The sequence below is a fragment of the Triticum aestivum genome, chromosome 6B, assembly GCF_018294505.1.
Source record: "Triticum aestivum cultivar Chinese Spring chromosome 6B, IWGSC CS RefSeq v2.1, whole genome shotgun sequence".
Lineage (NCBI taxonomy): Eukaryota > Viridiplantae > Streptophyta > Magnoliopsida > Poales > Poaceae > Triticum > Triticum aestivum.
Genome location: NC_057810.1, coordinates 21,013,912 through 21,028,883, shown reverse-complemented (window position 1 = coordinate 21,028,883; position 14,972 = coordinate 21,013,912). Strand labels below are relative to the sequence as shown.

Below are 14,972 nucleotides of genomic sequence, written 5' to 3'. Positions count from 1 at the left end.
AGCAAGGTGACGATGGTGACATGATGTTGATGACTGAACTCGTGGATAAGGAGGATCCAGTTCTTCGAGCGCCGGCTAAAGAAATTGTCGCGCTCGTGGAAGAAAAAGTTTCCCATCATGATCGTGGTTCGGAAACCTGTGTCGAAGCTACAGATGCGGGGAGTGATTCCGAAACTTATGTCAGTGCTATGGACGTAAGTGCCAACTTTGCTGGATCGGATGCGGCGATAGCTGCGTGTGCGCGGCCATGGAGAAGCAGTCTTTGTACGGCGCCTCCGAGAGAGGCCAGCTGTGGTCGAAAGAGCAGTTCAGAAATTCTGAGAATAGGCGAAGTGGAGCCTAAAGGCCATGACACAAGGTGGACAGATGTGGTCGTGCCAGAAGAGCCAGATGCACTGCGAGTTACATTCATACCAGGTGTGACGAGCAGGGCGGGTGGTGCACCGGAAATCCAAGGCGTGCCAGGACACGCATCGGGAGACGCGTACAATGGCATGTACGACGTGAGCCTAGACACTCCGGACACTAGGCACGCTGCATCAGGCGAGCGAGGGGTATCATCCAGTTCATGCATGGAGCTGGCTGATGGAAGTGCCGAAGTATGTACGACCACATGCCGCAGCAGCAACGGCTCACGCACTGCACGGCCTTGTGATGCTTTGCATGCGCTAGAAGAAGCGAGTGCACCACGACGTGGTGGCCTAACATATGGAGACGTAGAACAACGCCCATATCATGGGGAAGAAATCGACAGTTTATCTACGTCCATGCACATGCAAGAAATAAGCAGCGGCTTGTGTACTGCAGGTTATTTAGGGAGCAGTTTGGAAGGGCCCAAATCGCCGGAAGCAGGAGCTGTGGAAAGTTCAGAATCAAGAGTGTCTTCTACGGTAGCACGAGAACGACATGTGTTGGACATCTCTTTAGAGGAAGCGCTTCAAATTAATTCGGTGAAGATGAAAAGTAAAGGGCAACGATGTTTGCACATCGAGGAACCGGAAAATTTTGAAGACGCAATTATGGAAGAGTGTTGGCGTCGTGCTAAGGATGAAGAGATGGGTTTGATCCAAGACAATAAAGTATGGGAGCTTGTGGATCTTCCCAACAGACATAATGCCAAAGAGCTCAAGTGGGAGTTTACGGTCAAGAAAGATGTTGAAGGGTGCTTGAAGCACAAAGCGAGGCTTGTGGCCAAAGGGTACGTGCAAGAGAAAGGTGTGGACTTTGAAGAAGTGTTTGTTCCCATTGCAAAGATGGAGTCGGTGAGATTACTCATCGCTCTCGCGGCTCAGGAATCATGGAAAGTACATCACATGGATGTAAACTCCAAGTTTTTGAATGGCGAGATAGAAGGAGATGTGTATGTGAATCAACCACCGGGTTTCATCAAAGAGGGAGAAGAACACAAGGTAGTGAAGTTACACAAAATCTTGGATGGGCTATGGCAAGGACCTCGGGAGTGGAACATCAAAGTTGATCGGACGTTGATTTCTCTTGGATTTGAGAAAGCCCCACTAGAGCATGAAATGTACAAGAGAGGTGAAGGAAGGGATCGTCTACTAGTTGGCATTTACGTCGACGACCTATTAATTACTGGAGCAGATGAAGAGGTGATTGCAAAGTTTAAGCTACAGATGAAAGAGCTTTTCAAGATGGATGATCTCGGTCTTTTGAGCTACTACCCCAGGATAGAGGTACATCAAAAACCGGAGGGAGTCACACTATGCCAGGAGGCATACGTAAGGAAGATACTTGAAAGCCGTGGCATGAAATATTGCAATCCAATTGACGCTCCAATGGAACCTCGTCTTGAGCTGAGCAAGAAGAGCAAAGTATCCACAGTTGATGCAATAGAGTATATTGCAGCTACCACTGCGGTGTGCCAAAGTGTGTGGCTAAGGAGGCTACACGGTGATCTCATGGATCGAGATCCGAAACAAGTGGTGCTCAATGTTGATAGTGAGTCTACAACTTTTCTACGTGAGGATCCAGTGGGGCGTGATAAGAGCAAGCACATTGATACGATGTACCACTACATAAAGGACTACGTGGAAGAAGGTAAGATGGAGGTCAACTACGTTTGCACGGACGATCAAATGGCGGACATCCTAACCAAGACTTTGGATCGAGAGAAGTTCTTGGAGATGACAAGAAGGATCGGCGTCGGAGCTGTAATGTAACGATGTCGTGTTTAGGGGGGTGATTGTTGGAACTAAACATAACATGTGCGTGTGTCCGTGTAGGTTTCGTATTCATCACCTAGTAGGATTAGGAGTAGTAACCGAGTAGGTTAGCTAGCCAATCCTTGCTACTATATATATGTTTGTATAGCCCCTTGTAAACACAACCAGAAAAATCAATACAAAATATTGACGGGAGCGACACGCTCCCGTGGCGATCAATCGGCGTATTGTCTCGCGAGTTGCTGTGTAGATTGATCAAGATCGCGGCTGTTGAGTTTTCTATACGTGCGTATAGCTACCAAGCTAGGCTAGCTTCAAGTCAAGAATCAATCCAGCTGGGTGCTTGCCTGCTTGTTCCAATACGTGTGTGCGTTGCCTCGTGTACTCGTGGGTGCACACTGCCGTGGCCAAAAGCATCGGCCAGTAAAGTTTTCAAGACAGTACTTCGGCGACTAGCGGCAGTCAGGGTCATCGCCAACAGAAACATGAGACCAACAATGAGACTAGTTAAACATAAGACAAGTTGGATTTGTCATTCATTCAGAATTACATTACTTTACTTTTTTTTTCTGTTTCGGAACAATGCCCCCATCATATGGTGTTCCTTACTTTATTTACTTATACATGCTTTATTCACATGGATGCCGTCACTGACACGCTGGGTGGGGTCATTTTCCCCAAGGTACTCCCACATGTAGGCAGCCATAGCCTGCAACGACTAGACTCTACGCCACAGGAAAGTCTTGATAACAGTGAAGATGCCCACCATTGATGCCTTCGCCCTCTTAATCTCCTTCACGATGGGGAGCATGTTCAACATGATCTCCTCTTCGAGTTTCTTCACCCAGCTGTCTTGAGGGGCCAAGCTCGTCCAGGTTGAAGGTCGGCAGACCCAGCTTGATGTTGGTGATGTAGAACCACTTTGCCTGCCAGTTCTTCAGTGAGCCCTTTCTGGTGTAGTTCACGTTGGTGCGCATCTGGATTCCGGCACCGCCTATGATGTTTCACCGGTCCGCCTTCGGGTGCGGCTTCACATGGAAGAATGGGCGCCATAGATTGATGTGGGGGCGGATGCTGAGGAAACATTCACAGAAAGTCACGAAGGTTGTGATGTGAAGAATACTATTGGAAAGAGCTTATGGAGCTCAATCCCATAGTAGAAGAGCAGCCCTCGCAAGTGTTAAAGTACATACCTTGTATAGCTATAGCCTACCTCCGTATCTTTCCGATTTTGTTCGGTTGTAGATTGATACGAGGAGATATGTTCCTTGGCTTCCAAGGCTCCATGTAATCGTGATATAAATATAGAGCTGATCGCCCCAATTGAGCGGCGTCTTCCCTCATCTCTCTTGCTCGTTTATATGGTATCAGAGCAAGGTTTCGATCCTGGGACCTGTGGGTTATGGGCCCACCTCGCACATGGCTTCTGACCCCGGTATAATTTCTTCTCCTACTCACACTTCCCATTCCTCTCATGTCACAGTCGGCAATGGTGTCGCTTTGCCTATTTCCTCTACCGGTCACACTACTCTGTCCACACCCCATCGCACGTTCATGTTAAACAACGTTCTTGTAGTTCCTAACATCATTAAAAACCTTCTCTCTACCCGTCAATTTACTATTGATAATTCTTGTTCTGTGGAATATGACCCTTTTGGTTTTTCCATCAAGGATCTTCGAACCCGGCGCGAGATCATACGCTGCAGTAGCCCCGGTCCTCTCTACGAGTTCTCCGCAAGCACCAGCTCGCCATCATCCTTCGGCCTCGTCGCCTCCACCGACTCCACCGAGCTATGGCATCGCCGCTTAGGACATCCAGGCCGTGACGCTATGTCACATTTCTCTAGACAGTTTTCTATTCCATGTAATAATGCTACCATGGTTTGTCATGCATGTCAACTTGGCAAGCACGTCCGTCTACCGTTTTCTAGGTCTCAAAACTTTTGTGTTGCTCTCTTCCAGTTAATTCATTGTGATTTGTGGACATCTCCTGTCGCTAGTAATTCCGGCCTTAAATATTATCTTGTCATCGTTGATGATTTTTCTCATTTTAGGTGGTCGTTTCCTCTTCGGCGCAAATCCGATACTACCGATATTCTCATTAACTTCATCGCCTATGCACGCACACAATTTAACCTTCCGGTCGTTTCCCTACAAACAGATAATGGCACCGAATTTGTCAACTCCACCTTAGTCGAGCTTCTTGCTCGTCACGGCATCCACCTTCGCATGTCATGCCCCTATACCTCCCCACAAAACGGAAAAGCCGAACGTGCTTTGCGCTCTCTCAATGACATCACTCGTACACTTTTATTTCAAGCACACATGCCGCCCTCCTACTGGGCCGAGGCCCTCGCCGCAGCCACCTATCTTCTAAACCGACGTCCATGCCAACCTATAGGATTTCGTGTTCCTTATACACTTCTTCACCACAAGCCTGCCTCATACACCGACCTTCGGGTTTTTGGCTGTCTATGTTATCCGAATCAATCCGCTACGGCTCCTCATAAACTTGCTCCTCGCTCAACCGCATGTGTCTTCTTAGGATATCCCTCCTCCCATCGTGGCTACCGTTGCCTCGACCTCACTTCTCGTCGAGTTATCATTTCTCATCACGTCATTTTTGACGAAAATCAATTTCCGTTCGCGCATACACAACCAGCTCAGCCAGCCGATTCCCTTGATTTTCTCCTTGACCTTGCATGCACCCAGCCGGACATGCCCGTGTGCGCACCAGCCCAGCCCAGCATGCATGCACATGCATCCACACGTTCACGTCCCATCTCACCTGCACCTGCCTCCACGCTAGGCGTCTCTGCACCTAGCTCGCCTGCACCTCGCTCGCCGTCATCCGAGTCCACCTCCTCCGCTGCGGCAACGCCACCGGCTCCACCTCCCCCTCCACCTCCTACCCGCACTCGTGGCCGCTCTGTTCCGGCCGAGAACACTCATACTATGCTTACCCGTGCCAAGCATGGTATTTTTCGGCCGGTTGATAGGCTCAATCTCTCGGCCATCCGTACCTCTATTTCTCCCATTCCCAAAACTTACCGGGGTGCACTCCAGGATCCGCATTGGCGTGCCGCTATGACTGACGAGTACAATGCTCTCCTCCATAATCATACTTGGACACTAGTTCCACGTCCGGCTGGTGCTAACGTTGTTTCAGGAAAATGGATCTTCAAGCACAAATTTGCTTCTGATGGTAGTCTTGCTCGTTACAAGGCACGATGGGTCGTTCGTGGGTTCTCTCAACAGCCCGGAGTTGATTTCGATGAGACTTTCAGCCCCGTTGTCAAACCCGCCACGATCCGCGTCGTCCTCAGCATCGCCGTCTCCCGTGCCTGGCCGATTCATCAACTCGACGTCAAGAACGCCTTTCTTCATGGAAATCTTGACGAAGTGGTCTATTGTGAGCAGCCACCGGGCTTCATCGACACTGCTCGTCCACAACATGTATGTCAGCTCCACAAGTCTCTTTACGGGCTCAAGCAGGCTCCTCGAGCATGGTACCAGCGCTTTGCTCACTACGCGCATCGACTCGGTTTCGTTGCGTCCCTGTGTGATGCCTCCCTGTTTATTCTTCGACGGGGTGACGAGCTTGCCTACCTTCTACTATACGTGGACGACATCATCCTCACCGCCTCCACTACTGGTCTTCTTCAACACATCATCGGCCTTCTTCACCGCGAGTTCTCTATGACCGATCTCGGGGATCTCTCTTATTTCCTCGGCATCTCGGTTACTCGCTCGCCGTCCGGGATGTTGTTGTCACAGCGCCAGTACGCCATCGACTTGCTACACCGAGCTGGCATGCATGACTGCAACCCGTGTGCTACTCCCATAGACACTCGTTGCAAGCTCTCAGCCGACGACGGTCCACTCGTCGCTGATCCTACCGAGTATCGCAGCTTTGCTGGCGCTCTTCAGTACTTGATCTTGACGCGCCCCGACATTGCAAATGCTGTGCAGCAGGCGTGCCTATACATGCATGCTCCTCGGGAACCGCATCTCAACTTGGTTAAGCGGATTCTACGGTATATCAAGGGTACATTGGATCTCGGTCTTCGGCTTCACTCTACACCAGCTTCATCACTCACCGCGTACTCAGACGCTGATTGGGCTGGCTGCCCTGATACTCGCCGGTCCACTTCTGGTTACTGTGTATATCTTGGTGACAACCTTGTGTCCTGGTCCTCCAAACGCCAGGCTACAGTCTCTCGCTCCAGTGCTGAAGCCGAGTATCGTGCCGTGGCTCACGCCGTGGCTGAATGTTGTTGGCTTCGTCAACTTCTTCACGAGCTTCATCGCCCCCTTCACACCGCGACTGTTGTCTTTTGTGACAATGTCAGCGCTGTCTACATGGCTTGCAACCCGGTTCAGCATCGTCGTACGAAGCACATCGAGATCGACATACATTTTGTTCGCGAAAAGGTGTCTCTCGGTCAGATTCGGGTTCTTCATGTGCCATCTTCGCATCAGTTTGCTGACATTATGACGAAGGGTCTCCCGTCACAGCTATTCTTGGACTTTCGGTACAGTCTATGCGTTCGTCCATCCGACGCATTGACTGCGGGGGGATGTTAAAGTACATACCTTGTATAGCTATAGCCTACCTCCGTATCTTTCCGATTTTGTTCGGTTGTAGATTGATACGAGGAGATATGTTCCTTGGCTTCCAAGGCTCCATGTAATCGTGATATAAATATAGAGCTGATAGCCCCAATTGAGCGGCGTCTTCCCTCATCTCTCTTGCTCGTTTATAGCAAGAACGGGTGCACGGGCTGTGAGAGACCACACCAGACCACGAGTCCAGATTCGGGACCGGGGCCACCTACCCCAGCCCCGACCGCCGTGAGACCAGATTCCCTGGCAGTAGAAGGTTCGCGTCTTGGAGCTTGTCTAGGTCGTGAACGAACATCGTGCACTACTTCCAATTCCTCGTCGTGAAGTCGACAAGGTCATAGGTGGACCCAGGAATGCTCCCTGCCCTGTAGTCCCACAACAAATCCTCCTTGAGCTCAAGTTGTAGACTGTCCTCACCCTTTCCATTGCGCATAAGATCTAGGTCAAGAGGGGCGGAGACAAGGAAGAAAGAGTGGTTGTAGAGAACAAGATTTGGGGGCAAAAAAGGCAAAAGCTTGGCAATGGCGAAGAGTGTGTGTGTAGGGAAGCCATAGGTGAATGACATGGTGAATAGTTGTTGTCTTTTTGTCGAATATTGTGTACGAGTTGGGTTACGTTTGGACTTGGTGTTGTAGTGTGGGTAGGATACTTGTAGTGTCGGAGTCGAACACGTTGTACCCTTGGCCTCTTATATATGAGGAGGCACCCCACGTTGTAACCCATGACGACTAGATAGCGACAGGCTCGCAAGGGGGTACCGGCGGCTTGTGCCGGCGCCCGGGTGGCCTTTGTTGCGGTATCTCGGGGACGAGCGCCCGTAGTCATTGCCCCAGGGAGTAGGCGAGTTCGCCGAACCTCGTTAACAAATCTCGGTGTCGTCATTGTGTTGTGATTGCTTGGTTCTCGGTGGATCGACTGCGTACCTCGGATTTATTCTAACAAGCGGTATCAGAGTAAGGTTACGATGAGGTCGCTGTGCGTTGCTATAGAGGATGAAGAAGCAATCGATGCCTAGGCGGTGGTGAGTTGCAGCAGCAGGTTGTGATCAGTGACTCGGCGAGATGCGGCAGCGTGTCGCGCACGGACAGACAGGCAGCAGGTCAGGACGCTGGCTGCGAAACGCAAGGCGCGTGGCGTGGGCTGCGTCCCAGGAGGAGAAGTCGTACGAGTACGAGTGCAGGCCGGCAAGTCACATGCTAGGTACCGATCGAGATTTGTTTGGAAACAAAACTGGACCGAGTCCGAAAGGAAGTCCTCGTGTTCTACCTGGACGCTAGTGTGCTATTATAAACAGCAGCTAGGGTTGGGTCATAGTACAAGACAGAGGCAAGAGACAATAGATCAGATCGGCCAGAAACAATCCATTGATGTACATCTGAAGCATATCACGTGAAGACCAAATGTCAGCCATACAAAGAACCATGGCGCCATCGGGTACCAGGTTTAAGGTGGAGAAGTTCAACGGAACTGGAAGCTTTGGGTTATGGCAGACAAGAGTGAAAGATTTGTTGGCACAACAAGGATGATGCTTGAAGGCGTTGTTGCAGGAAACCAAGCCAGCTAAGATGGAGGCTGATGAATGGGAGGAGTTATAGATGAAAGCGGCTTGAACTATATGGTCGTGTCTATCAGACCAGGTTATTTATCATGTGATGGATGAGAATCCGCCGAAGAAGATCTGGGAGAAGCTAGAAAGTCAGTTTATGTCCAAGACTGCGACGACAAAGGTGTATCTGAAGCAAAAATTGTATGGGATGAGGATGCAGGAGGGGTAAGATCTTGTGGAGTATATGAACGCCTTTTATCAAGTCGTGACGGACCTAGCACGCTTGGGTGCGACGGTTGACGACGAGGATAGGGCAATTCTGCTTCTTTGTTCATTGCCATCATCCTATGACCATTTGATCACTACTTTGACGCATGGCAAGGAGACCGTCAAGAATGAGGATATTACTGCGGCATTGGTATCTTACGATATGAGAAAGAAGAACGCGGTGGATGGCTCTCATGGTGAAGTTTTGCTAGTCAAGGGTGAGGAGTGGCGGAAAGGATATGAGGCAGGGAAGAACAAGAAAAAGAAAAGGAATATACAGTGTCACAAGTGTAAGCAGTGGGGACCATACGAGAAAGAACTGTCCAGAACTCAACGGTGGGGCAAGTGCTAATGTGGCAACTCATGATGATGACTCAGACAACAGTAGTGATGTCCTGTCCTCATAGTATCAGCCCGGCGGTCAACCAAAAGTGAAGCGTGGATGCTGGATTCAGCTTGCTCTTTTCATGCGACACCCAACAAGAAGTGGTTCTCTTCATACAAGTCTGGTGAGTTTGGTTTAGCCTATGTGGGCGATGACACAGGTTATCATGTTGCTGGAGTAGGTGACATAAAAATCAAGATGTTTGACGGAGTTGAGCGGATGCTTCGAGGAGTCAGGCATGTGCCAGGGCTAAACAGGAATCTAATTTCGCTTGGTGTTCTTCATGATGGTAGTATGGTATTTCGTTGTGATCGGGATAGGAAGACCATGAGAATCATGGAAGATGGCGTGACCGTGATGATTGGAGAGACGACGGCTTCACATCTTTACAAGTTGCAAGAGAGCACTATTGCAGGTGAGTCACGGAGACTGGAGTTGCGGGAGTAGCAGCGGGGTCTCATGGCGGCGGCGGGTCTGGGGCAGACTCGTCGAGTAGCTCTCAGTAAGCTACGAAGGAGACAACACAAGTCCGGAGTACATGGAAGTTTGACGCATGGACAAATTCAAGGTGGTGGAGAATATTTGCCAAGGTGGAGTTTGTTGTGTTTGTGTCGAATATTGTGTACGAGTTGGGTTACGTTTGGACTTGATGTTGTATTCTGGGTAGGATACTTGTAGTGTCGGAGTCGGACACGTTGTATCCTTGGCCTCTTATATATGAGGAGGCACCCCACGTTATAACCCATGACGACTAGATAGTGACATGCGGTACCGGCGGCTTGTGCCGGCGTCCGGGTGGCCTGTGTTGCGGTATCTCGGGAGGAACGCCCGTAGTCATTGCCCCGGGGAGTAGGCGAGTTCGCCGAACCTCATTAACAAATCTCGGTGTCGTCATTATGCTGTGATTGCTTGGTTCTCGATGGATCGACCGCGTACCTCGGATTTATTCTAACAATGGTAAAATGAGCCCCTCCTTGTGCCTTATACCAGAAGACACCAAAATATTCATTGTTGTTTACTCGCCACGTGTCACACCTTTCCTTAGAGACATCACAAGATGCGTAGAATTTGACGTGCACGCGGGATCCCACACATCACCATTACCATGGCTCTTCATATTCCCATCAACATCATTCATTTCACAAATTAGAATCGGACGATTACTCAAAACACAACCAAACACCACATAGACAATAATCACAATCACCATGGATGCTTACATATCATAGTCAATCGATAACTGCCTAAGTTGAATGCCCACTTTAGTTTATTTCCCATTTGCTCGAAAGCTTTTGTACCCTCATCTATGCAACCAGATGACAGGTACTTGGATGGATCGAGCAAAGGATAACTAGAACAAACCAAATCAAATCAAACCAAAATGGAATGCACAATACGACACCATGGCAATGTTGATGTAGAGAACCAACAAACCAATCAAACAGGAGGCGGAAAGCTTCAGGTAGGTAGCACTTGGTTTACGCATATTGTGTTGAACGAAGTGCTGAAGATGAACTCACGGAAAGGATGCATTACCTAAAGCAAAAAATAAAAACAATGGTACAAAACATTAACCATATATACTTGCCCTTTCTAGAAATGAAAAAGTGGTAACTTGGTTCGACATACAAAGAGGTAAGTTTCTTTCCAGAGTCAAGAAAGAAAGAGCTATATATATATGTATAGATCACCTGAGTAGGGTACCTTTGGGCAGCTGGGCCTTCTAGTACAACGAGTGGCTCGGCTCGTAGAGGGAAGGATGGTGGTACTTCTCCAACCCATCCCACTCCAGGTTGTACCACCATTCCTTCTCACAATCCACCTTGGGCGGCATGGTGTTGCGTCCGATTAATGGCAGACGCTTGAGGCTGCAACAGCCCCTGATCTTGATGGTCTCGAGTTTAGGTGCCCACATCCTGCACCCACTGATGTGCTGCAGCATGGGGAGCTCGTGCAGGTGGATGTGCCTCAGCTTTGGAAATTCTAGAATTTTATCCTGCTCTTGAAGCTGAGGGTCCAAAGGGAAGACCTCCCTGAGATCACCGCATGACACTATCTCGAGGGTTTCCAGTGCACCCAAGGTGTCTCCCTCCCATTTGAAGAAGGGGAGAACATGTACGAGCCTGGGGCAATGGTCCAGATGCAATAGGTTCAGGTTATAAAAGTAGCTTTGGGTTGGCCTGTCCCAGATGTAGCATGCAGAGAGGAGCTGGGAGGCCCAGAATGTCTCCAGCCAGAAAAAGCTCTTCACATTACTGTCATCAGGAGTAGTGAAGACCGTGTGTAACTTGGGGCACCTCTCGATTCGACACCATCTTATACTTCTCCATCCCGATCCTTGGGGTGGTGCAGGGATACTGGTGATGGCTGGGTTATCGTACACGTGCAGTGATGTAGCCGCTTCACATAGAAAATGAGGCAATAATAAAGCACAAGTATCTGCCCGTGCAGGGATACTGGTGATGGACGGGTTATCCTCCAAGAGTTTGTTGCTCTGCCCGTGCATGATCACATTTATGATACATGCAGCCACTTGGGTCCATTGCCTTACAAATATCTTGGGGCACTCCCGCATCACCACTGTTGGAACTGGGCCGCCCTTCAGTATATCTTTGTACTTTGAGTCCATTAAGGTACTTGTATGCGGTTGAACTTGCACTAGTTCATCACTGCTTGTTCCTTGGATGTTGCTACCACCGACGGTAACTGCATGACAGACATCAATATGTATGGATGAGCCTCCTAAATACCATCTTAAAGGAGAAAGCGACCTAAGAAACCTTGTATCCATGATAGAAATCCGCCATTGAGCCTTAAATATTTCTTCTTTCTGTCGTTGGATGGATGGATCGACATGTGGATGTGCAAGTGGTGCTCCCCATCCGTCAGCTGATGTTGATGTCGACATGGTGTCGATACTCAGCAGCACACCAAACCATCCTTCAATTACTACCTTCTGAGGCCACAATATTGCTCGGAGCTTCTCGCAGCCTAGCAAGATAAGCTTCTTGGGGATTGAACTGGTTTCCACTCCTCCAAAGTCGAGCGTTTTTACTCTTGTGCCCGAGAGGTCCAGCTCATTGATATTCCCCAATGATCCTTTCAAGAACAGGTTCTTCAATTCTTTGCATCCCCTAAAAGAGATAATTTTTAACCCATCACATCCACCAATAATCACAGTTCTGAGGCTATTGTTGCTTTCTGTCCCAGATAAGATTGTCATGCCTTGTCTGATGATATTTCCAGAAAAATCAAGAAGCTCCATGTTCCCCATATCTGATAACACATTGTTGTTGAAGTAGCAGGTTGACTTTGTTACTCGGAGCTTGCGAATGTTACGCAGCCGTCCCTGTAGATGGCTCATGTCCCAGTTCCTGGCTCCCATCACGTTTAGCTCCCTCAGCTGGATCATGAGATCCATCACCCTCGCTGACAAGATCTTATAACAATCCGTGTGGCGCAGGTCAAGCACCCACAAGCTTTGGAAGCATTCCCACAACACTGTGGTGTTGTGGTCCAACTCCTCCTTTTCTGCATCTATGTTGTGTGTTCTTGTTTGGATGTCTTGGCAGTGATCAAGCCACAGGAATCTCAGGCTGTGGCAACATAGGAATGGAGGCAATGAGAAGCTGAAGGTACACCTTGAGAGCTTGAGCACGCCGAGCCGGTGTGAGTGCTGAAACGTGTCATCGGGCATAACTCCAGAGGGGCTGAACACAAACCGGCAAGTTGCTTTTGAAATCCAGTACGGAATATGCTCGGTAGACCTTGACAGGTGAGAGGAAGGCATTATTGTTAAATCACCAATATTATGCCGGTTTTCAGTGCCCAACAAACGCAGCTCACGCTGCAGAACATCTCCAACTTGCCAAGCTCTCTCAATGTCTGCCAGTGTGATGATCCCATCGCATATCCAGTAGTTACTGGTGTGGACGACCCAGTCGTAGTCAACGATGTGAGGGCCAATGCAGCATCGTTTCAGCATATATTTGGCACACTCAGCAGCAATTGCCGGATCAATGATGCAATGACCATCCTTATTGCGGGAAACTTGTGCAGCCTCATGGTGCACTAGATAAGACCAAAGGTTTTGCGGATCTCGCCCACCACTGGAAGCTGAAATAATAACATGTGTTGTTGTGCTCTTCTTCACATTGTCTATCACCTTGGGGTCAAGTCGAAACCTCCCTCGGAAAGTCCACAACATCTTGCTATTGGCATACCCATATAGATAAAGACCAAAATGTGATATATCAATCTCTTCATTGCCTCCATTGTGCAGGATCACCAGGAACCTGGAAATCTGTATAGCTTGATTGATCTCTGCGTTAACTTGTTCTATCTCACCGCGGGAGCCTTGGTCTAAACCATTGAAATCATCTTCCTCATCTTCGTCGTCAAACATGTCCATCACCCAGCTGGGAAGCTCCAGCTGCTGCGCGATTTTCCTCTGCACTGCTCTTCTGTTCTCCCACTTTGAGCAATCGATGTGGATGATTCTCTGAAACTCCAGCCCAGCAGGCCTAGCCAATGCCTCATTTGATGGTGTGAGGCGTTTGGCTATGGCTTGCAGGACGGCAGATGCCCCAAGGCCATCCCAGCCATCAAAGTAGATGGCATTCCCTCTGTTGTTGCTTCTTCTAGTGTCCGACCCAAGTTCACGAAGTATCCTTTCGACAGCCACATCAATGGAGTCTGCCTTGATGACCTACATGTGTGTGCAGAGGGGACTTCGAATCAGTTGAATGTTAAACTACATAACCAATACTAAATGACAGAACACACAATAAGTCGATTGATGATTAACTGGGCATGCATATTAGTATGCACATACATGATCTGAACTAACTAATGACCGTGCTGGTATATAGAAAACTCTGACCAAATGTACCACAATTAAATATTTTGCAAACTAGGCTCAAGTAGATGTAAATATAACATGCAGAATGGAATGAAAAGTGATTTTGTAAAAATACCTCTGTACGCATAGTGAATTTGCCAGATCTGTCAATCTATATAGCCTCTAAATTGATTCCATCTTGGGCTTAAGATGCGGTGAGCTCTTCAACAATATCCTAACTTCCTGTATACATTGATATGCAAGCAGGCACGATAAATAAAACTAGCTTCATAAATCTGAAGAAGCAGGCAGCATGTGAGATGAGCTAGTTTAATATATACCTTGGTTAAGTTGAACATCTGGAACTATCTGGAGAGTACGTACATGCTCGATAGAAGCCAAATAGATTGTTCAGGTGCTAGTACAAGATGGAGAGCCAAGAAGGGACAATTAGCGTGGCTCATGCTTGTGTGTGTGTGTGTGTGTGTGTGTGTGTGTGTGTGTGTGTGTGATGCCTTAGACAGAATAAAAGAAAAGTAGTGATACCCTTTCCTTTTGTTGTTTCATTGAGAGAATTAGCTTTTGCTTTTCACTAAAGACAGAAATCAGTTCTTTGCTTGTGGGTGGCTAGCTGCAGGATTTAAAGATAAAGATAAAAGATTGCAAAGGCTGTCCATTCACTGTCCAATTTTTTGTGTGTTTCAAGGCACCAGATTGGAAGAAACTCTGAAGTATGGCATACAGATGTGGGTTAACTTGCATATTGCCATTGGGGAAAGGTAAGACGCTACTTGTTATGTTGTGGAATGCGCGCGGCTGATATCTCTAACCATCATAGCTTGGAGAAACGTGATACATGGATTCGTATAAGGATAATACTAGCTAGAAGGCTTCCATGCTTAGCTTTCTTTTATAATCGGAACATGCTTCACACACTGCTAGAAACATTACGCAGACTACTTAAGAAACTGCTAGAAACATTACACAATATACTGAAACTGCCGCACCTGAAAATGTTTTAGGGTTACCTTAAGTTAAATAGCTGGTTTCGGCGTGAATAATTAATTACTCCCTCCATTTTCTAAATATAAGCTCATTTAGAGATTTCGATATGGACTACATACA

The 14,972-nt window shown here is 48.2% G+C and overlaps 1 protein-coding gene across 1 annotated transcript; it reads right to left on the bottom strand.

Annotated features, from left to right (window-relative positions):
* Positions 1 to 10,169: 10,169 nt before the first annotated feature.
* LOC123133191 (uncharacterized) lies at positions 10,170 to 14,323 on the bottom strand. Its single transcript, XM_044552724.1, has 4 exons — positions 14,189 to 14,323; positions 13,984 to 14,090; positions 10,699 to 13,715; positions 10,170 to 10,543 (listed from the first exon to the last, which is right to left on the bottom strand). Exons 2-3 carry the CDS (start codon positions 13,993 to 13,995, stop codon positions 10,731 to 10,733), a joined length of 2,997 nt encoding a protein of 998 aa, XP_044408659.1. The 5' UTR covers positions 13,996 to 14,090; positions 14,189 to 14,323; the 3' UTR covers positions 10,170 to 10,543; positions 10,699 to 10,730.
* Positions 14,324 to 14,972: the final 649 nt, after the last annotated feature.